At 45.4% G+C, this 22196-nt stretch overlaps 1 protein-coding gene across 1 annotated transcript in view; it reads left to right on the forward strand.

Annotated features, from left to right (window-relative positions):
* snd1 (staphylococcal nuclease and tudor domain containing 1) overlaps positions 1-22196 on the forward strand; it is a 172342-nt gene that overhangs the window by 21962 nt on the left and 128184 nt on the right. Inside the window, exons 11-13 of the mRNA XM_029248955.1 lie at positions 11910-12011; positions 18521-18633; positions 21134-21244. Of these exons, the coding sequence (XP_029104788.1) occupies positions 11910-12011; positions 18521-18633; positions 21134-21244 (326 nt within the window). The remainder of the gene's footprint in view (positions 1-11909; positions 12012-18520; positions 18634-21133; positions 21245-22196) is intronic.

A 22196-nucleotide genomic window follows, 5' to 3' on the forward strand; every position in this document is an offset into this window, starting at 1 on the left:
CACAGTGAGGGAACCCAGAACTCAACTTCCCACATAATTTAAGAAACCCTAGAATTCTAATGCATATCTTCATATTTAATTAAAGGGCACAAAGGAGGAAACTTTATTCTATGTTTAGAGATACATATATTTTTTTAATGCAGGCAGTATCTTCTCATTGAAAACTTGGACATGTTTAATATAAAGTTACAAATGACCAGGTGGGAAGTGTCACAGGGCTACTTTTAACTTGCCAGCCAGTTATCCGGCAAAGTGACTGGTTGCCAGGTAATGTCTCGCAGCTGTTTTGCCTTCTCCCCTGCGTCCTCAAACTGATTAAAACTAAACTAAATTGTTTTGTGCATGTGGCCCCAACTGTTTAGTCTTACAGATGCAACTGCTAAAGCACATGTATAATTTTGGGTGTGTGTGTGTGAGATTTGTCAAAATGGTGCAAGAATCGGCACGGCTTCCAGGAGCCAATGGAATCGGGCAAATGTCAGGATGCTCTGTAGGCAGAGATATGTGGCAGGTGCAACACTGTGGTAGTGAAGCTCTCTGCAGGTGTGTGGTAGTGCTTTGGTCAGTCTGGGGTTTCAGTTTGCTGACCCCTGCAATATCTGCTCACAGCTGTTTTTAGGCTCTGCTCAGCTCCACGCCAAGGTTCTGCACTGCCTGTTGACGCTCAAGGATGTCAAATGCGGTCGATGCCCCATAATTAAGGCCCTCTTTTGATAAGCCCTTTCCTCCTTTGTCTTTAGCTGTGCACTTCCAGGGTGGGGTGACTGCAGCATTGTACTTGACTGAGCAACAACACATTTGGGTGCAGCTTATGCTGCCGAGAAGTCCCGGGGGGTATGTGTTATATTTACAGCCCTACTGGAGCCTTAAGGATGGCTTTCACTCGGATGCTGGTTAAATTTGGTTTTGCGGTTAGTGGTTTCTTGTCTCTGAAAGAGTCTTACGGGTCAGGTAAGGGAAAGTGCCATCAAATTAATGTCGATTCCCGCTCTCTTGGCTTCCAAGCTAAAGGGCAGTGTGGGTATTGTTTACCGTTGAATTCTTCAACCTGTCATTGTATTGTGGGAGGAAACTCGCATGAACATGAGCAGAATGCAGTTAAGTAACTGAGCTGGGTTTGAGCCCACATCCTATACTACAGGCTAGATGCTGTGCCACCATGCCTTCAAAATAATGTTAGAGAGACAGAGCCTTTGGTGTGTCAGCAGCTGGCACTTTACGTTTATGTATTTAACAGATGCTTTTGTCCAAAGCAACTTCCAGTGAACTCTGTTTCAGCTGTCACCTCTGTTATAACTTTACAGCACTGATCTGCTCACAGTGGTGGGGAAGGGCTTTTGCCCCCTCCCCCTTCTAGAAATATGAGAATCAATACAGTGAACTAATGGACTCATACAGCACATATGGAAAATTAATCATCCTGGAGTAACATAGAGGAAGGGCGAGTCCGCAAGCAGGGTAGGAAGTGTGTTCGTGGGTGTGTAGTTTTGCAAAATTTTCTCAAAGATCTGTCAAAAAGTTGGTGTCTGGCCTGCAGCAAAAAAGGGAATACTGAAGGGGGCTGTTGGATGGAAAAGCACGCTCCTTAATATATCACGGTAGCCAGAAAATGGAAATGTGCCTTTACCTGGTGCCACAGTAGCTGGATATCAGCAAAACGTGTATGAGCAGAGTAGGTATTGTGGAAATACACATGCATGTCACTTAGTCCGCTGTTTCAGCTGTTAATGTACAAGCAGGATGGTGAGGATAGGAAATGTCGTAGAATTGGAAACAGTATAATTACACCCGTCCGCTTTAGAGGCTGCTCGGTGGCTTCTCAACTACAGCGTAATTACACCACTTTTAGCTGCACTGTGACATGTCGTGTGCTTGTAAACCAGCTGTACTTTGTGCAACATTCGGTGTGCTTGGATCTGTCAGGTCAGATCCTCACATTTTAAACTGTGATCCTGAGACAAATGTATTTTTTATGCTTATTTGGCTATAGTAATGTACAATGGGTGTAATATGTTGGCCAAAAGCTATTTTTTAGCTTTTTTAAATTGCGAAGATAATTAATTTGTAATATATGCAACGCAAAGTTGCGAAAAGAGCATGTACTGTTGGATGCCAGATCGAGGCGAGTGTCACAGTTCCTCCACCCCTATATGTTTGAGTCAGACCCCATCATCTGTGGCATCACGCTTGTGCTGTGACGCTGATACTGTGTGAAGTGATATGGTAGGTTAATAGGAACAAAGCTGTGTGCTGGAAAATTTCAGAATGGCCAAAGGCGCCATAAGCAAACCAGAGACTGGGTTGGGGAATCTCCTCCTGGTGTTCATCTTTGGAACTGGAGTTTCCATTCTTGTCTCGTACCACTTTCCACACAGGGGAGTCATCAAGCTTCCCACTCCACCCTCTGCTCTCCAGCCATCCTGACTATCGCTGCCCTGCTTGGACAGGATGCTCTATGGTGGCTCCTGCTTTTTAATGACTAATTTGCCCTTATCCTCTGATGCCGGTAGCAGCAAACGGCTTCCTGTCATCCTTTACTATACCCTCCTGTTTGACAGGGGACCATGAAGGAACATACAATCACTTACCGACCCTCTATGCCTACTGGGGGTAAATGCAGGAGGAATGTTTTTTGTATTTTTGTGTCCAGATTCTGTTCTGCAGAAGTAGTTGTGGTCATTACAGCTAAAAGTAACACAAACTGTTGATGGCAATTACTTTTTTCACACCTTTGATTGCACATTTCATTATCTTCCACACCAAGGAAATGACGACAAGACAATATTGGTGTTTTTTTTTCCTTCTCTCTCAGGCTTCATTCATCTACTACTACAACTGACAAAAAGATCTGATCAAATTGAATGTCAAAACCCTGCAAAAACGAAGAAGATAGTAAAGACAGCAAATATTTTCAGAACACTGTAAGATGAAGGCAGAAAGATGAATCGGTACATTTGGGAGACTTGCATAACTGGATCAAAAAGCCTTGTCATCTAAAAGGGTAAATGAGTTTTCTGGGGGGGGGGGCGGTGGTACTGCAGGTTTGGCCAGGTCCCACTCTCTGGTGGGTCTGGGGTTTGAGTCCTGCTTGGGGTGCCTTGCAACAGACTGGCATTTTGTCCTGGGTACGTCCCCTCCTCCTCCAGCCTTGCGCCCTGCGTTTCTGGGTTCGGCTCCGGTTCGCCGCTCAGGACAAGCAGCTTCGGCCTGCGTGTGTGTGTGTGTGTGTGTGTGTGTGAGAGAGAGAGAGAGAGAGAGAGTGAGTTTTACTGGTCTCATTTTCCTCGCCTCCAGTCGCCCTGTAAACAAACATAGGCATATATCTCATACTGTGTTTGGTGTTACTGCTGTAAAACATATTTATGTGATGACTGTAAATGTGTAATTCTGTCTGGTGATTTTGTGGAGTATTCAAAGAGAAGGTTATGCATTTGTACTTTAATCTTTTCATTCTGGACTATAGTGTCCAGGTTTTGACTTTGCTCCCCAAGAGAATAGTATTTAAAATTTTCTCAGTCAATTTTCTTATCTAACTTGTGTAAAATTCACATTCTTGCGTTCATAGAGAAAGAACTGAGACGGTTGGGTTTTACTTCAATATTTGTATGTCTTTTTCTGAGAAAGCGATATTAAAGGTTAGTCTGAGCCTGGTGTCAAATCGCTTAACAAAAACATGGCAGAATGCATCCGGGATGAGAATTCACACTTCAGCCTTTGCACGCATGCATTTTTGTCATCCATTTACATGTATTTGTGGATCTAGTGCACGGTTACTGAAAGTGGACAGGTTTAGGGAAGCAGTGTTAGGAATGTGTGTGTGGGGGGTAAGAACCACTCACCTGCCCCTAAACAGGAGTGTACTGGCATTTTTCCATCGTGCCTCAGTGCAGATGAGGAGCACAAGGCTCCTGAAGTCAAATTGTTGCAGGACAGGTGCATTGGAAACCCGTGCTTGTTTTTCCTTCCCATTGCGCCACTACCATTCCCCCTGTGCACCTTCATGTCCTTGAGGCTGTATTTTTAATATTCTTGTAAAACGCCAAATGTTGCAGTCTTCTTGTGTGACCAAGCACTTACAGTGCCATTAAAGCCTCTTTTTATGGGTGTGCGCCTTCTGTAAACCCCCAGTTTCTGGCCCCGGGACTGCGTCCGATGCCCAGACCAGATGAATTGGCCGTAACAGAAATTACTTTTGACAGCAGCTGCCCAACATCTCTAATGCCTGTTTCCTTGGGTCTTTTCAGAGCATGGAGGGCTTATTAGACATGAGCAACTTCACCCCACAGGGGATTTTGTTGGTCTTTGATTGACAGATGCTGAGCCAATGGCACCAGCTGCTAAAAACATCAATGACATCATTGGTTCATCACTTATTTTGGCTTTCCTTTTTTCACTTTTCATCCTTACTGGATCTCGTAGATGATCTCCTTTCTTCCCTCTTTTGCTCTTGATTTTTTCAGTGCTCTGCAGTGAAGGGTTCAGTTTCATGTCCTTGAGTTTTAGCTAGGCAGACGCTGTACTGGAGCGTCACGTGCTCTCCTTCATGGAATTTGTGTGTGTGTCTAGTGTTGGGTATTTAGGTCAGTGATGCTCACTGTGGAGATCACCTGTGGAGTCCTGCTGGAAGGTGTGTGGGTCACAGGTGGTGTAGCGAGCCCTTGTTGAGCCTGGTGAGCAGCTTGTCTTTTCATTGGTGCTTGGGGGCACCGGCCACAGCGATGAAGGCAGTATTGCAGCCTCTCTTGACCACCGTGTTCTGTTTATCTGGATGAAATTGGACTATAATGCCAGGCTGCCTGTCCCTCCTAGTTTATTTCCACTTTTTCAGGGCAATGGTGCAGTTCGTCTGCCTGTGTGGCAGCCAGATGAGGTGCTGACCCTGTGAGCCCGATAATTACGTGCTGCTGATCAGTCTGTGGGCCCTGTGCTCTCCTCTCATACATTTGCCTAGTTATCGGTTGCCAGGAATGGAATTTATCTTGGCCATCAGTGCGTGAACTGTGCTGTGAGTCTTGCACTGTATTTGAGTCATTCTTGCAGATGTCCAAATCTCTGGGCTCATTCAGATGCTCAGCTAGATATAAAAACAATTAAGCTGCGAGGCAACTGAATGACACGGAATACCGAATGGCCCCCTCTCTTTTTATTTACTTTTCCTGTTTTCATGGTGAAAGTTGTGTGTGCTCATTGACATTCATATTTGTGTTTATGCGTACCCAATTTACCATGCTGCTTGAGTAGAAGCCTTGTTTATTTTATATTTATCATACGCTTACTGTGGGTACTCGCTCGTCTGGAACGGATTGCAGGAAAGGCCGCAGGAGGTGTTTTTCTTCAGGTGTGCATTTGGGAAAAGGTCTCGGTGCCATGGGTTTTGGCTGACCTGGAGATGGGCTCCCTTGGTGGAATGGGCCAGCCAGAAACGCGTGTTTTCCAGATGGCTCTCGTGTCACAGATAGGAATAGTCCTCCTGGCCTGTTCCCGTTGTTCTACAATGAGCTCTGGGCGCTGCTGAGAAGCACCGGGAGAGCTTGCGGTTTGCATGGTCATTTTCATCACCACCCATCTGCCTTGGAAGTCCGCGTGACCTGAAATGCTTCAGAGCCCAATTAAAATCATGAGTAACCATGGAGCTGTTTCTCCCCAAGCTACCTGGACTTATGACTTATTTAAAATGTTGTCGGGAATGGTGCCGATTGTTTTAGTTACTGTGGGTGGATACAGGCTTCCTTTGTGTTACGAAGGCTCCTTTTGCAGAAATTTGGATTTATGAGCATGTGTAATTTGTACTGTGAAATTTGCATAACAACCTGTCAGAAGAAACATCAAAGGAGAACATACATTTCAATTCATATTGTGTTACGGTGACCTCGACTTGATCATATTCAATAACAATGGTCCCTAATGCGCAAAACTAAAAATTAAGTTGAAAAGGTAAAGGAAAGCTTTTAATCTCATTTTAATAATTAAGGTGATAGAACAGACACAATTCTCTTGAAAAGCAGTATCATTACGAATGTATGATGTGATTGTGATTTACTATCTCACATGATACTTTACCAGTAGCTCAGTCCATCAGGGGTTAGAAGTGATTGCAACAATTACATTGAGAATCTCATCGTTACCTGTATTCTCGGACTAGATTTTACCCATTAAAATTAATTTTTTTTTTTTTTTAATTTGTTTTTCCAGATGATCTGCAGGAACGAGAGAAGCCTGTATACCAGAACAATTGCAGTAGAAATTGTTTTAGTTCAGTGTACAATTTGCCACCCTACACACTGGAATATGAAGATCATTATTAGGTCTCTCGCTTATCTGTGTTAATCTGCTGGGGGGCACATGGTGTAATGTATATCGTGGTCTTAACAGGTGTTTATACACTCTGTCTTGAAAGGACCTGTTGTGAAGTGTGTGAATCATGGAGGACTGTTGATGGAAAAGATGTATGTATGTGAACCTTTTATAGAAAAGCTCTCCAAATGATGTTTCCTCCCCCGCAGAGATGCTCTGCTGGCGTAGAGAACCTGAGGGCGTAAATAAATATCTTAAGAAAAATGTAATTAAATTCTGCTCTTTGGTAAAGCAGAGGGAGATATTTCATGAGCGCAATTCAGATTAAAGGTAAAGTATTAGAGTTCTGTCAAGAGGTTTGTGATTCTTGGCTCACCCAGCGAACACTCTGCAGCTGTTTATTCCCTCATGCTACCTTGTGCCCAAACGGCTGTTACACTACCCAGGAAGTGTCGCTGGACGCCAGCATGGTTTCTGAAGTAACACACTTTTCTTTTTGCAATTGTTGACGCTGCAGTTTGAACACTTGCACAGGCTATTATATATTTTAAAACGTCACACTGGTGTTCCTATCGATTTAAAGGGACTGCTCCGTGTTCTGCTGTGGATTTCCCCACAGTGCTCCATGGCCATCAGAATAAGGTACGCGTGTGTACGTCGGCGTTTGTGAGAGAGAGAACCTCCAGGGTGGCCACTGCCTGGTGCTCTCCCAGGCGTCATGTGCAAGAGACTCCTGAAAGAGCAGGAGATTCTGTGGTTCACAGCGGCGAAGTGGCTGCTGTGTGCGTGATGGCACCGCCGCCTGGGATCTTCCGCGGCCACGCCAGGTCACGTTTGTTACAGCTGTCGCGTGGTGATGTTGGTCAAGAAGCAGCTGAGGAGCAGCGGGGAACATCACACAGGCGCACCAGGCAAGTCTGGTTGGCTTTGTTTCCTCGGGAGGGCTGCAGTGTCGTGTGCGAGGAGCTTGGAACCTCCGACGCAGGGTGTAAATGCCAGTGGCTCTCATTGACCACACTCATGTGTTGGCAGGCTTCTGCCTAGGAGGAGTGGAGGTGTGTGCCTGTCTCTGGTGTAGGGATACTGCGTGACCCATGTGGCGTGAATGTCACCTCCAGCTCAAGTGTTATGTATTGCCAGCAGATGATAAGGTGAGGAAACAAGACAGTTGCTTCCCCCCAGCATGGTCATCTGGGAGATGGGGTGCTTTTAGTTGCCTTTAAGATACCAGTGTCAGTCATCTGCAGCAGTTGACAAGTCCAGTCAGTCTTAAAGCGACTCCTTCAGAGCTGCTGAATCCCTCTCGACACCAAAAAGCCTCAAACACTCTTCCAAAATCCCAATCTCCTAACAGTGCCATGAACTTGCGTCTCGCCTTTTGTCACGATCGTCTTCAAATTTCCCGCGAATTGTGGACACAAAGTGCACGCGGAACCCACGGACGAACAGATGTCCGATGTCGGTCGTTGTCGAGTTCTTTTTCACCCTAAAGGTCCTCAATATCAATTTGTTGCGATTTATTGAGTCTCCTCCAAGAGCGTGTGTGTGTGTGTGTGTGTGTGTGTGTGTGTGCGCGCGCGCGCTAGCCCCCTGTACTGTAATTAATCAGGTAAAGTGCACATGTGTTTGTGCTGCATTGCAGGGGCACCTCAGCTGTTTATGCAGGTGGTGGGTGTTTGCATGCGTGCTTCTCTTTAAAATACCTGCATGCGGCCCAAAATAAACACACAAAGTGCTATGAATAGCAGGAACGAGGGGCGCGTTTGCGGTTTCGGATGCTCCGTGGTGCTGTTCGCTGTGCTGCTGCAGCAAGGTGGAAAACACTTTTATAGCTTTTCTTGTAATATACGTATTTTAAAATGTAGTAAGATTTCCACAACATTGTTACAGAATATAATGTATATCTTTTTCTCTTGCAGTCTGTAGAGAAAGTTTTGATTTGCTGTGAAACTGACTACTTGCATCTGATTTAAGTGACTTTTTCTTAATTCAGCCTTTGATCTGCAAAGGATTTTGGCAACTTATAATTTAAAAAAAAAAAAAAAAAAAAAAAAAAAACTCCGTGACCCATATTTGTCCACCATAACTTGATTCGGAACTTGACATTTACACTTCAAAACCCATTTAAATTGAAATTATTCATTTTTTAATCAGTAATAACTTGATAGCTGAACAAATTTTTCAACTGTCTGGAAGCTTCCACAGGTTATGCCAAACCTCCTGGTTAGAGAAGTATTTTAGCAAACTTTTCTTGACTCATTGGTGCTAAAATGTGGATTGGCAGAAAAGCGAGTGCCTGCTGTTTAGTGAAGATGATGGGTGGCACAGCAAGTTGCATTGGTGCCTCACAGGGCCTGGGCTGCGCTGTGCCAGTGTACGTGGGGTTGATGCACATTCTTTGTAACGCCACCTTGTATAAAATTGTCACCTAAACACTAGTTACAGATCATTGTAAGGCTAAGTCTGAGAAGAGTGTCTGTCACCGTTAGAACACTGTCAGCATATACTGAGTTATGCATGTTTACATTTTTTTGTGGGCTGCTTGAAATGACAAGTGGTGCTTCTCGAAATACTGACATAACTCTGACACAGTTCCGCTGATGGTGACCCCCCCCCCCCACACACACACAGATTGTAAGGATGTTTCATAAGTAGCGTTCAAACAATAACCTTGTGCCTGTTTTTACTTTCTCTGCTGCCCCAGTATTGCTTTTAAACATTGTAAAAGTTTTTATAGAGTCTTCATTGCCACCAAAGACATGTCCTCAGTTTGCAGCTCCTTGCTGCCCTTGGGGTTTCTCAGCAGATGCTTCAGCTGGCGCACCGCTGAAGAAGCGATGGTGTGTAAGTGAATGATGACACGGGCGAGACTGGCGCGTGCGATACACCTGTAACAGAGATTGTCGAACTCTGTTTCCATATCACTGGGAAATTGGAAGTCGCTTTGGGTGGCGGGACATGCTTGACAGGTTTGCCGTTAGTTGCAGGTCTCCCGACGGCAGCGTGTCAGCACATCGCAGGTGAGCGTCTGGCCGACAGGACTTGCTGCAGTCAGTGATGCGCAGCCGTGTGCGGAAACTTGCTCGTGGCAGACTCATCGTCCCTCCCACCACTGTGGGATGAGTTGTGCTTCAGTGTGCTGCACTTGATGCGCGTCACCCTCCCACTGCGAGTGGGTCCACACCGTGGGTTCATGCTGGTTTGTACTGTTCCTTTACAGCGGGGCGGCGAAGGAGAAGTGGGAGAGGACATGACTGTGTGTGTAGGAGTTGGACTCTGATTCAGCCCTGTACACTCCACTCTGTTTACCACCTTTGATACTCCGCTGTTTTTTTCTTGGCTGTCCTTGCTTTTTTTTGGTGGAGGCAGGCCGATGGAGCTCGGGCACTTGGTGCTTGTGGGCGGCGTGGTGGCTCAGCAGGTATCGCCCGTGCCTCATAGCGCTTGGCCCATGCATTCCAGCATAGGTCCGACTCAGACATTGTATGGCATCAACATGTTTCTCCCCGTTTTCATGTAGGTTTTCTCCAGGGTCTCTGGTTTCCAAAGATATGTTTTGGGTAGACTGGTGATTTAAATTGGTGATTTTTGTATGTGTGAGTGAGATACTGCTCTGCTGATTGACTGTAGGGAGGGAGTTTAGTGCAGTGTATCTAGCACTGAAAAGCTACCTTGGACAAGTAACATCTAAATACTAGTTAATAGTCACAGTTGAGTGTGAGTAACCAGTCTGCTAAATGAGTAGATGTCAACGTAGTGCTGGGCCCACAGCTCCTTGAACCTGGTACCTTTCTTTCGGACGTAGAGATGCCTTCACCGCAGGATTATAAAAATATGTTGCTGTTAATTGGGGAGTTACATTCAAATGTTCCTGTTGCGAAAATCTCCATTCGGGTTTGAGGGACTGCACCGATGAGCTTCCGCAGTGCCCCCTACAGCTTGGCTTCGGGTTGTGCAGTCCGCACCCAGATGGCCCGACTCGGCTGAGGAGAACCGCTGTGCCGCTGCTCACAAACCAGCTGTATTTTTCTTCCACTTGCAGTCTGCCCTCCTGCCTTTTGGGTCAGGGGAGGGGCATTTTTATGCTAATGCGACCCTGTGCCCATAACTGCCCCCTGCTGCTGTGCTTTCTGCTGCATGGTAGGTCCGAGCCACCTTGTCGTCGCAAGACATCCTGCGTCAGGAGTTTGGGTGGTGGGAACACATGGTTGGCCCTGCTATCATTCACCAAAAGACCTTTTCGCTGCAGTAAATGGAACAAATGTTGTGCAAACAAAGGAGTGCCTTTCCGCACATAGCCTGTCATCATCCTCTTGAGGGCCTGCCGAGAGCTTTGATGTGCAGGAGGAGCTGGAAAGGGCACATCTTGAGGGACGGGACCCCACCCCCGCCTGACAGAGAATGAACAGGGATCCCGAGCATCATTCTGTGATTTCCATAACGTGCAGGAAAGGCGCTCTTTCCCCTTGCTGCCGCTGCCGTCCCTCATTGTGCCGAAACATTTGTGCTGTGCTGAGGAGTAGCCCTTGATTACACGGTTCAGCAGGCAGGAAGCGAAGGCGTCTTTGCCGCCCATCCAGTCACAAGGACACTCGCTGAAAGGGTGACGGAGAAACTGCGTAAGTGAAGCGATGGCAGCAGAAGCTGAGGATAAAACGTTTTATGCCCCCCCCCCCACAGAAAAGCGTAAAATCTTTTCCCTTGTCTGTTTCAGCACTTCAAGTTCCACCTGTCACTTATACTGTTAGCCACTTTAGCAGAAATGAAAAACATGAAATGGGTTTGCTGGGTGGCACAGTGGTGGACTGGTGCCTCATAGCTCCTGGGCTGAGAGTTTGGATTCCGGTTTTGATCTAACTCACTCTTTCAGGAGTTGGCATGTTTGCCTTGTGTTCTCCTGTTTACTCTGGGTGTTCTGGTTTCCTCCTCCAGTCCACAAATTGTGTTTCAGATGAGTTGGTGATTCTGGGTTGCTCTTATTGAGTGTGTGTGTGAGTGAATTGAGTGTGTGTTACTCACCAGTCCTGAATTGGTGTCCCATCCAGAGTATACCCTGTCACGCTATTTGCTAGACTGGGGCTAGACTCTGCCCCATCACAAGCCTTCATTGGGCAAGCGATTATTCATAATGAATAAATGAAGCAGTCATTCAACATTTGGTTGAAGACTCCATTCCTTTTGGCTGTTTTAGTTTTTCCCAGCTTCCATGTTGTTTTCTCTCGCCGACGCACACCGGGCTTGTCTCTAATTCTGCCAGTAGACACACAGATTGAAAAATCTCAATGTTTTGGTGTACAGAAACATTTGGCAAAATACACAATGAATAACCACTGGTTACTGTAAGTAGCGGCAGTAAACCTACTGGTTACAGTAAATGGTGATGCGAACATTTAAATACCGTGACGCCCATAATTTATGATGAGCAGGGAGAATGGTGACTCATTTCCAGTGATGATGGAGGTCAGGCGCGCCGAGGAGGGTGGTGTGCGGCACAGTTGCCTTAATGGCACATAAAATGTCTCGTTTTACAGTAGGGCAGCGAAGGAACGTTTTTCGTGACACGAGTGACCGCTGTACAGCCTCAGCTCATGTTTTCTGCCCTCTCTCCCATGCAGGAGAAGAACAAGGACAAAGACAAGCGCTTCCGTCCACTCTACGACATCCCTTACATGTTTGAGGCCAGGGAGTTCCTGCGGAAGAAGCTCATCGGCAAGAAGGTACGGAGAGGGACACTGGTGACGGCTGAACCGTCCGTAGAAACGCACGAGCTGGGGCGGAGACACATTGGTGTGTTCTTACCTTTTCTTACATCCAATACAGTGTTCTGAATTAACACTGATCAGAAAGCCCACTGAGAGGCAAGCTATAAATGGGGATTTAATCCAAAAACAATTTGTTCACTTAATACAAATGTTCCCTGCTGGTGCCAAATACAGTTGAAACGATGCGTGGTGTATGTTAGCCTTGTTTGTCACATTCTTCCAGTCTATTTTTGCCTTCCTTCATTTTTCCATTTACAATTTTTTTTAGTGTCACCCATCTGTCAAAATGAAAAATGTATTGGTAAAATATCCTTTTTGATAATGGCACAGCCAAATTATGTAGGGTGTGTTCAGTATGGAATTAACTGTACAACAGTGACTTTTAACCATTGTGCCTTCAGAACAACAGCCCTTTGAGCTGCATAGACAGGAGACCCTGTGATTTGCAGTAGCTCAGGTGATGTCTACATGATGCTTTGTATGTGCGTGCATGTGTGTTCACCTTGCGAACGACTGGTGTCCTGTCCTGGCTGTACCTTGTCTCATGCCCTGTCATTCTTGAATAGACTTCAGACTGCAGTGACCCTGCATTGGATGGTTACTCATAATGGATGGATACACACAAATACACCAGGCCCCATGGTTATGTTTATTATTTAGATTAGTGCAGTTTTTCTTCTTCACACCAGGGCTGTTCCGTGGATCTTATGGAACTATGGTTTGTAATGAGCAGTTTTTCAGTCATCAGAGACAGTGCTTGCACTACCAGTGATGACCAGACATTGTTGTGAATCTTCTCTCCTACCTAACAGTTCTTCGTCAGTGAGCCCTGCTGATTGTTGCCACAGACCCAAAACCAGGAAAAAAAGCCCCCAGTGCCCTTCTCTAGTGTGGACATTGGCTAGAACCCCTTTGTACTTGTTGTGTTACTGTTTCATCGGATATTCGTTGCATGACAGTACATACTGAGTCAGACTTTGAAGAGTCTATTTTTAACTTGATGTGAAGGCCGGTGCATCTAATTTTGGCTTATTCATCTTGCCAAAGTACAAGTTTAATGTGTTTTAGTACCCTGATATAGAATTGGTACTTGGACGCTTCAGTTAGGTTATTTTAGGAAATTACGACCTTTGTGGGGTTTGAGTTGAGGGGGGACTCTTTATGATGGTAGGTTCATTGGTGCTGCAGGACTCTGTTCCCCAAAGTCCAGTGGAGTTTAAAGCAATGTCTTCTAAGAAAACTGAGTTTATACGGAGGAATTTTTACACTGGTACATCACACAGAAAAGGCCCCAGTGCTATAAAGTGTGGCTTCTGTACACAATGTGGCTTCCTGCAGAAGGACATGTCACCTTTTTCCTGGATATACACACTACTTAAATGATGGTGAGGTTTACTAGTAGTGTAACACAACAGTGATATGAAATTTGGAGACACAAATTAATAGAAAATGCTGCTTAATTTATGCCTGGATTAAACAAGTCATTTTGTTACTGGGTTATTCTTATCCAAAGTGAAATACATCTTTTACCCATTAAAGTAAGTGGATAGTTCCACATACATCAAGGCCCCTCCTGGGACCTAAAGTAGCACCCTTGAGGTTTTTAGGCCCATGTTATTAAACACTCTGCTCCCTCTGGAAACTGCTTTGCTCAGTGTGTGCCTTTCTTTGTGTGAAATGGAACTGAGACCCAAGAATGGAGGTATTCTCAGTACTGGATTTGTGGAGTCAGTTTACTGCCAACCTCAGTAAAGAATCTTAAAAGTTAATTTAGCTTGCGTGATTGGGCAGCAGTGGCCTTCTCCAAAGCACGAAAAAAAAAAAAAAAAAAAACTACATTGAGCATCTAGACTGAAACTTATTGGTACCGATTGGCCATGTCGATATATCATAAATTTAGGTCATACAATTAATTACTTAAGTACACATGTACCAAAAAAAAACTGCATCCTTCAATAGTTTGGTGGAAATACATGAATTCAGCCGTTGGAATTGAGCATGGTTTTCTAATTCTGTGTTGCAAATGTGTGTTTATGGCCACGTCCGTCATACACAGCTGCATGGGTCCCCTGTGTGGATTTTCAGTGGACAAATGAAAGGACCCTGTTGTCATGACCATTCCATATGGTCCTGTGTGGTTTTGCAATTTCACTCACCAAAGTGAAAACCAGGTTATCTTGTAAAACCTCTGTCTCGCTTGGAAAACACACATCTTGACATTTTCGTTAAATGCACTCAGCCCACAGACAGTACAACAGGGTACCATGCGGTGAGAAACTGCTAGAACGGCTTAGGGAAACGTGTAGCCTTTATCATACAACGGCCTTGTGATTCGGTGTAGTGCAATTTTTTTTCTTTGATTTTACGTAATGGGTAGAGCTGCTGCCTTTGGACCCAAAGATCGCAGGTTTGAGTCTCACCTCCAGCTGTAAAACCCTTGCTCCAGCAAAAAATTACCCAGCTGTATAAAAGGGTAAATGATTGCAAGTAGCTTAACACTAACTTGCTTTGGAGAAAAGCATCAGCTAAATGAAGTAATTTCAGCTTGTGGTAGGTTTTTTGGAGGAACAACTGAGGAGTTGAGGCTGCCTTGTACACTGGTACACAAGGATTTAGCGAGGAAAGGAAATGTAGAAAGCAAAGACAAAAATTTTTCATAGAAGAAAAATTCACATGGCATTTCAAGAAATATTTTTTAGAGAAAAGTCACTCGGACAGCACAGTTGCTGCACAGATGTTAGGCAGTTGTTCAAACTGGTATAAAGACATGTCAGTAAAAACAGAGCTGTCATTAAAAACAGATAAGACATTCTTAGTGTTTCCACGAGTTTCCTCTCGTGCATTTTTGCACTTCTGTTGTTCACTTCACGAGCACTACAGTCCCTTGGATGGCTGCAGTAACAGTGCACCCCGAGTTCAAAAACTGTTTAAAGTGAGTAAAAGAGAGCTGCAGGAAAGGAGCCTTTCAGTGGCGATGTGTTCTTAATTCAGAAAGAGTAACGTGCATCTTCTGTATGAGAACCAGTGCAGTTCAGAGGAAAGATACCAAAGTGTTTTCAGCTGGCATTCAAAATGTAAACATATTTTAACTTTTAACATTAAAAATCAGAGGTGAAAATAATGCATTGGAAAGGTAGTTAATGATCATTAAAAAATGAAAATAAAACTTTAAAAGACTAGAAATTTTTGTCATGCACCCATTGTATTTTCTATGAGATGTACGTCACTTTGGAGAAAAGCATCTGCTAAATGACTACATGTAAATGTGTTGGTTTTATATGGTACAGCTGGTAGAGTATGTGGAAAAGAGCTGCTGCCTTTTGACCCAAGGGTTGCTGGTTGGATTCTCACCTCCAGCTGCAGTACCCTTGATCAAGGTGTACTTATCCTATAATTACTCCAGTAAATTTACACAGCTGTATAAATGGGTAAAAAACTGCTTAACATTGTAAGTTGCTTTGGCAAAATGTCAGATAAATGCTGATGTCCTACAGGAAAATGCCTTAATTTTGTGTTTTGATTAATTTTAGTCAATGTTTCTTTTTATGTTTTATAATGGTTAAGGTCAATTTGCAGAACTATTTAACCCTGCAACTTGAGGAATTGGTATGCTCTGTGCTTTTAATTTTTATTTTTGCAAATATTGAAAATGTATGCCCTCATTTCTCCAATAATTTTCCTGAAGTCACACATCTCTTTCAGCGAAACACATAATGATTATATTAGAGAACAAAAACATGCTCAGACATTGATTTCTTCTGCTTGCCATTAAGGAACAAGCTCCCAATCCTGAAAAGGCACTGAAGTATTTCGGATTGTAATAACTGTGGCACGTAATGAAGTATGACATCTATATTTGGTGGGTCCTGACTCATGACCCGTTTAGGGGCTGGAATTAGTTAGCAGAGGCGAATCCACTACAATCGCTGTGATTTTGAGACTCCTTTGCTTTTGATCCAAGTTTCGAAGTGCTGAAATGTTGGCGCCTTTGTCGCAGGAGCCTAAATTGGTCACATTGCCCACATTGTTAGGTACAGTTGAGCCGTGAGCGTTGTGCCGAATGGACTCCAGCCGACCGTGAAAGTCATTATCTGGTCTCCCACACAGAAACGGGCCACGGCTGACGTTCTCAGGGCTGGTTTTTCTCTCCCAGATGGCCTTCTCTCCAAGCTAACAACGCGTGCATCTCTTGACAGGTCGTCCTTTTTCTCCGGTCAAATTAGGTGACCTTCTGCTTGCCGGACCCTCAGGTTCATCCTTCCGTCGCCGGGTTAGTGAGTCCAAAGGGGGGAGGTTACACATTCGAGTCCCGCGTGCGGCTCCAGAGCGCCGTCTGCACTCGAAGCCCATTGCGTTGCAGTGGAAGAGGTCTCGGCAGACTGCTTGTGGGAAGAGCAGCACGGGTGTCCTGGGGCTGTGCCCAGAGCGCCGTTGGCTAGGCCTTCAAACCACTGCCTGCTGTTGCTGCATTTTCTCATCATCTGTACTTTTTGGCTTTGGCATTCAGCGTCTTTGTCGTCGTGAAAGGACACGTTCCTCTGTGAGCACCTCGTCTCGTTGACGAATGTGCAGAGTGGCACATGCGGAAAGGCTGATTAACTGTTCCCTACTGGGCACCATTATCGGTTCTCGTGGCTCTCTGAATGTCTCTGCGTAACTTCGCCGTTGACTCGGTTATTACGGAGGTGTGACATTCACTGAGTGACTGCCCCGATTCGTTTCCCTTTCCTGTGTCACATGAGACAGTCGGTTCATTGGCATGTAGCCCCATGTTCACTGTCATGTTAGATGGGGAAAAACCCTGAGTTTCACCTGCAATGCTGTGTTTAATCACACAGATCCTTTTGTAGGGTCATGGTAGCGCTTCAGCTACACGTCGTTTTAGACTTGAGGAGGTGTTTGTTACGGTTTACATGTTCTCACTCTTTGTGGGTGTTTCCTCCAGGTGCATCATTTCCCTCACATGGTCCAAAGATGTTTCTGGTGAACAGGTGACTCTAAATTGCCATTGTGATTTACAAGTATGTACGTACGTACGTGTGTGTGTGTGCGTGTGTGTGTGTGTGTGTGTGTGTGCGTGTGTGTGCGCGCGCGCCAAGCCTCAGATACTGTGCTTCCCAGATTGACTCTGCATTGGACAAGCAGCTATTGAGGATGGATGGATGCACAAAAACTTTGCTTATCTTGACAGAAATTGCAGATAGATGGATTATTTTATTTTGTTTTAATTTAACGTGTCAGGCCTAGAAGTTTGCAGCAGGAGGAGCGGTGCTTTGATCAGCAGCGTGAAGGCCTTGCGTTTAGAAAGGGCTTGCGAAGGCACAGGTTTGCCCTGTGCTAACAACGTTCAGTTGTGAGGGCAGGGTAGCACTGCACTCAGCGTGTTCACTTCGCCAAAGTCACGGTCTCTGCGTTGTGGCATTTTGCTTGTGGACACGGCTTCTCTCAGGAAGCTCTGCGGTCGGTGCTGATATGATTCACCCTGACTGCCGGTGACCTTAAAAACTCGCCCGTAGATAAAAGCTCACGTAGAGACGGGATTAGCGTGGCGCAAACGGCTTCAAGTGGGGCCGTTTTCGGAAATGGCTGCGAACCGTGTTCTCGATTGACCACGAATCCCATTTTTCAGTCTGCTCTCTGTATAAAGTGAGGTGAGCGGAGTTTAGTTTTAAAGTCCGAAGACCGAACGAAATGACGCCGGCGGAATTTGTGATTGCAGTCACGCTGCTTTTTAAAATAAGCCACTTGAGTCCTTACACCCCCACAAATAACTGGGAAGATGTCACTGCCTTCCTGCCGCTTACCTATACTGCAAAGCGCTTATTTGTTCTTTAACTTATCTGACTTGTGCGGGAAATTTCATGGCATTACCATTTTTTTGTGACAGGAAAATGTTATTCATTTTAATGCCACAGTTATTGAAGCAAGTAATTTTCACTTATTTCTGTACACATTTGTTGTTCTCCAACCAAAGTTTTTTTTCCCCACCCCTCCCGCTTGTTTATGCAAGATGAAAGCGTTACGCCTAACACTACGTGCTTTCCAAATACCACGTTTTGCCACAAATTATTTCAGTAACCTTTCTTATAAAAAGGGTTGATGTGAACTCTTTCTAAAATCCCATCTCTTGACTTTGATTTCACTCATTCTCCCCCCTTCTCGATGTGGACAACATCCATTTTGCCTCAGGCTTTCAGAAATATTCTCAGCGTGAGTTTCATTATTTCTTTGCTAAGCAAGGAGGACGACAAACGGTACATGCTGGAGACCACGGATTGTGGGCATCGTTCTTTTGTTTGTTCTCTCTTGTCCTGTGGCGTAAGGATAAATGTGTTTCTGTACATCACTGCTGTTTGGAAGTTGGGCCCCTTTCCTCTGTTTTCCCATGGTAAAGCCACATCAGACCTATGAATCTGTAAAAAGAGTGATCTTGGAGAAAGTCGCTCTTTCCTGTCTCTTTTCAGGTCAATGTCACGGTAGACTACATCCGAGCCGCCACGTCCGGTACAGACATCGGCCCTGGCTCCATCCCAGCTTTCCCAGAACGCACCTGTGCTACCGTAACCATCGGAGGAATGTAAGTTTCTCTGCCCTGCCCCCCCCGGTGGCCCTTGGGATTTCACACTGCGCTCAGGGAGTCCGAAAGGCCGTGAATTCGAACCCAGCCGTACGCTTGCAGGCAGTACTGTGGAGCAAGGCCGTCCTGGTGAATTACTGCATAATACAATTTATGCATTGTGTTTGGCGTTCTGGAACATTGTCGTTCCTAAATTAGCAGCTTGGCTTTTAAAGTAGTTTTTTTAAAAAAATTTTTTCTACTACTCATGTATATTTTCCCCATCATTTAATGGCTTAGCTGTTGGTTGGATGTGAAAATGGGATTTCTCGCTCTCGAGTTACTCCAGCATAAAGAGCGGGGCTTGGAAATTGCGTGGAAAATATACAGTTTAGCTCTATTTTGAGACGGTGTTTTAACACGGGGACCCTTAATCGCTATACTGGCAATAATCCATCATTATGCGGAGCACCATTAATTTTTATGAGTAGGCCAAGATGGAGTTTTTACGGATCCCATCAATCTGGCGCGGTTTCTTTAATGAAAAGATGTACTTTGACTGCAATGCTAAAGAACGACGGCAGATTCCAGATTTTATACTACCTGTTCATTTAATTAACTATTTAACTCTTGAAAATGCCAGGTATTTACTTAAGTGTTTTTCCTGTTGGTAACTGGTAGCTGGTGTAGCAGCTCCTACTGTTTTAACCTTTGATGAAGGTACCCACCCTCAGCTGATACAGTAAAACTTACCCTGCTACACAGTTGAGTAAATGGCTGTTAGTCACTATGGAGAAAATCATCAGCTACTTGAATTCATGTAAATGAGTAAATGTAAATTAATGACAATGGAGTCCAGTCATACTGACGCTGTGGACAGAGTTTCCGGTGGGATTAGTGTGGGCGGGACTAAATAAAATAAAATGAAATAAATGCCCGTATTTTATTCTTGTATCGAGCACGTTGCAGCTTTGTTACTGCAGCCACGGCTCACGCCCTGGAGCCGTGTTCTGGGTAACTCCAGCTCCTCCTCCTCCCCTCACCCCTCTCTCGTTCCCTGTCACGTGTGCCATTCGCTGGCAGGTTAAATATCCCCCTCCCACCAAAAAGCCAACATAAAATTATTCAATTTGGGGGAACAATGCCTGGGGTGGTGCGGTTACGGGAGAACAAATGACAGATTGGCCTTGGTTATGCTGGGCCCTCACAAGGACCCTGCTGTTCACACACTGGAGGAGGGCATTCAGCTATGATCTGTTTATGTCTCCAATCTTATTACCAAGTCTTACATAATTATGTTTACTACAGATCACATCTGCAGACGTGACAGGAGTAATGTGCCACCTGCATGCCTCCCTAGAAGCAATGTGTCGGGGCAGAGCCCCAGTAGGGCAGGTGAGAAGGTTGGGGAGATGAAAGGATAGTTGGATGGACGATGGATGGCTGGATCGATGGAGGTTATGATTTGAATGGATGGATGCATTGAATAGATAATGCTGAATGCGTGGATGGACGAATTGATGGATACATGGATGAATAGAATGATACATAAATAGATGGATGGTTGATGCGTAAGTTGCTTAACAGGTGGATAGTGGATGGATGAGTAGATGGCTAATGGTTAGATGGAGAGGCAGATGAATGGATGGACAGGTGGATTAATAGACACAATGTTTACAACCACTTATCCCAAGCGGGATTGCGGCGAACCAGAGCCTAACCCGGCAACACAGGGCGCAAGGCTGGAGGGGGAGGGGACACACTCACGACAGGACACCAGTGCATTTACATTTATTCATTTAGCAGACTCTCTTGTCCAGAGCGACGTACATCTCAGCAAAAGTACAAGTACGTCACAAGGCACCCCAAGCAGCACTCAAACCCTAGACCCACCGGTGGATTAATAACGTTATCGAAAGGGTCTCAGATTGCACAGGGATACAGCGGCACATATGCAGTTGGAAGTTGGTTTGAATCTGATTGTGTGTGTCAAGGTCTCCCCATGTTTGCATTTGTTTCCTGCTACAGTGCAAAGACACGTTTCAGGGGATTTGGCTGCTCTAAATTGTCCAATATCGGTGTGTGTGTGTGTGTGTGTGTGTGTGTGTGTTTCTCTTACATTGCTCTGTTGTATACATGTGTGAATGACTGTCAAAGACAGCTCTTGTCCTATCTGTCCCACCGAGAGGAAGTACGTGAGAGAGGAAGGAGTACCCGTGTGGCCCTCCTGCTGTTTCCCTTTGTCCTGGCCTGTTTTCCATGTGTCCCAAGGCGGAACAGATGTGACGTTTTACAAGCCCTTCACACACACACACACACACACACACACACACACAGGAAGCTTTGTCAGTTATAGTCGACCAATTGCTCATGCAGAAACCAATCTCTTGCGGACACGCTGCTGTTCCGGACCCACTGCACCCCTGGGTGATGGCACCATGTAGATGCGTTATTGTGTTTGGGGAGAGGCCTTTCTTGCATCCCACTCACACGTTCGTTTTTGTGTCTCACCCCTTTGCAGCAACATTGCAGAGGCTCTTGTCAGCAAGGGTCTGGCAACGGTCATCCGCTATCGGCAGGATGATGACCAGCGCTCCTCTCACTATGACGAGCTGCTCGCCGCCGAGGCCAGGTAAGCAAGCCGACACCGAGGCCCTTGCAGTGCTCTCTGTTCTGAATGCATCCCCCCCCGACAGCTTGGGAGTGCAATCTCTTTATGTCACTGAGGAGCCGTCTAAAATACATTACTTTGCTGCTTTGTTAGGAGGTTGACTGTTAAATGCGCTCTTTGTGTGCTCTGATTGGAGCACCTTTGTACTTTAGTACCGTTAATCAAGGCACTTACCCTAAATTGACCCAATGAAATTACCCAGCTGTATACATGGGTAAATCATTGTAAGTAGGTTTCATAACATTGTAAGTCGCTTTAGAGAAAAGCATCAGCTAAATGAATACATGTAATTAAAAAGGTTAACATTGTCAATCATTTTGCAACAGTTCTAGCTAGTTAAATGGAGGGTAAATGTATGCTGTACGTAAATTAGGAAGAGGTTTTGAATAGGTTGAACTCAGGCAGGGGTTCTGGTTGGGGACGTGTGAACAATGCAAGCCGGGCTTCTCCCAACCCCATGGGAACGAATCCAGAATCCACGACGATGGCTAAGGTTCAGTGGTGTTTGGGATAAGGAGGGGTTCTGCCAGGTATGAGGGAACCTGGACAATTGCTGAGCCTTTCCTTCAGCTATCGATATGGGCTGAGGATCAAACCCCTCTGCGTGAAGTCCCACGGGGGGCGGAACTTGGCGCTCCGCGTCGCAGAGGTGGTTTGCGTCCCTGTCGGGTGAGGTCAAGATGAGACCTGTTTGTGTTCCCCCACCCCCCCCCATTTCTGCACTGACATCGTCAGGCAGAGGCTGTGTGTTCAAGGCAATCTCGCAGGCCTGGCTTCACATGGTGCTGGAAATTAAATTAGAAACAAGGGAGTGATAAAGGGAGATATTAAAAGCTGAGGGTAATGCCAAAATCAAATTCCTCTTGCCTTTATCGCAGGGTCCCGATTCAGGCAACGCTTGTGTGGAGGCTTA

Source organism: Scleropages formosus, chromosome 24 (assembly GCF_900964775.1).
Source record: "Scleropages formosus chromosome 24, fSclFor1.1, whole genome shotgun sequence".
Taxonomy (NCBI): Eukaryota; Metazoa; Chordata; class Actinopteri; order Osteoglossiformes; family Osteoglossidae; genus Scleropages; species Scleropages formosus.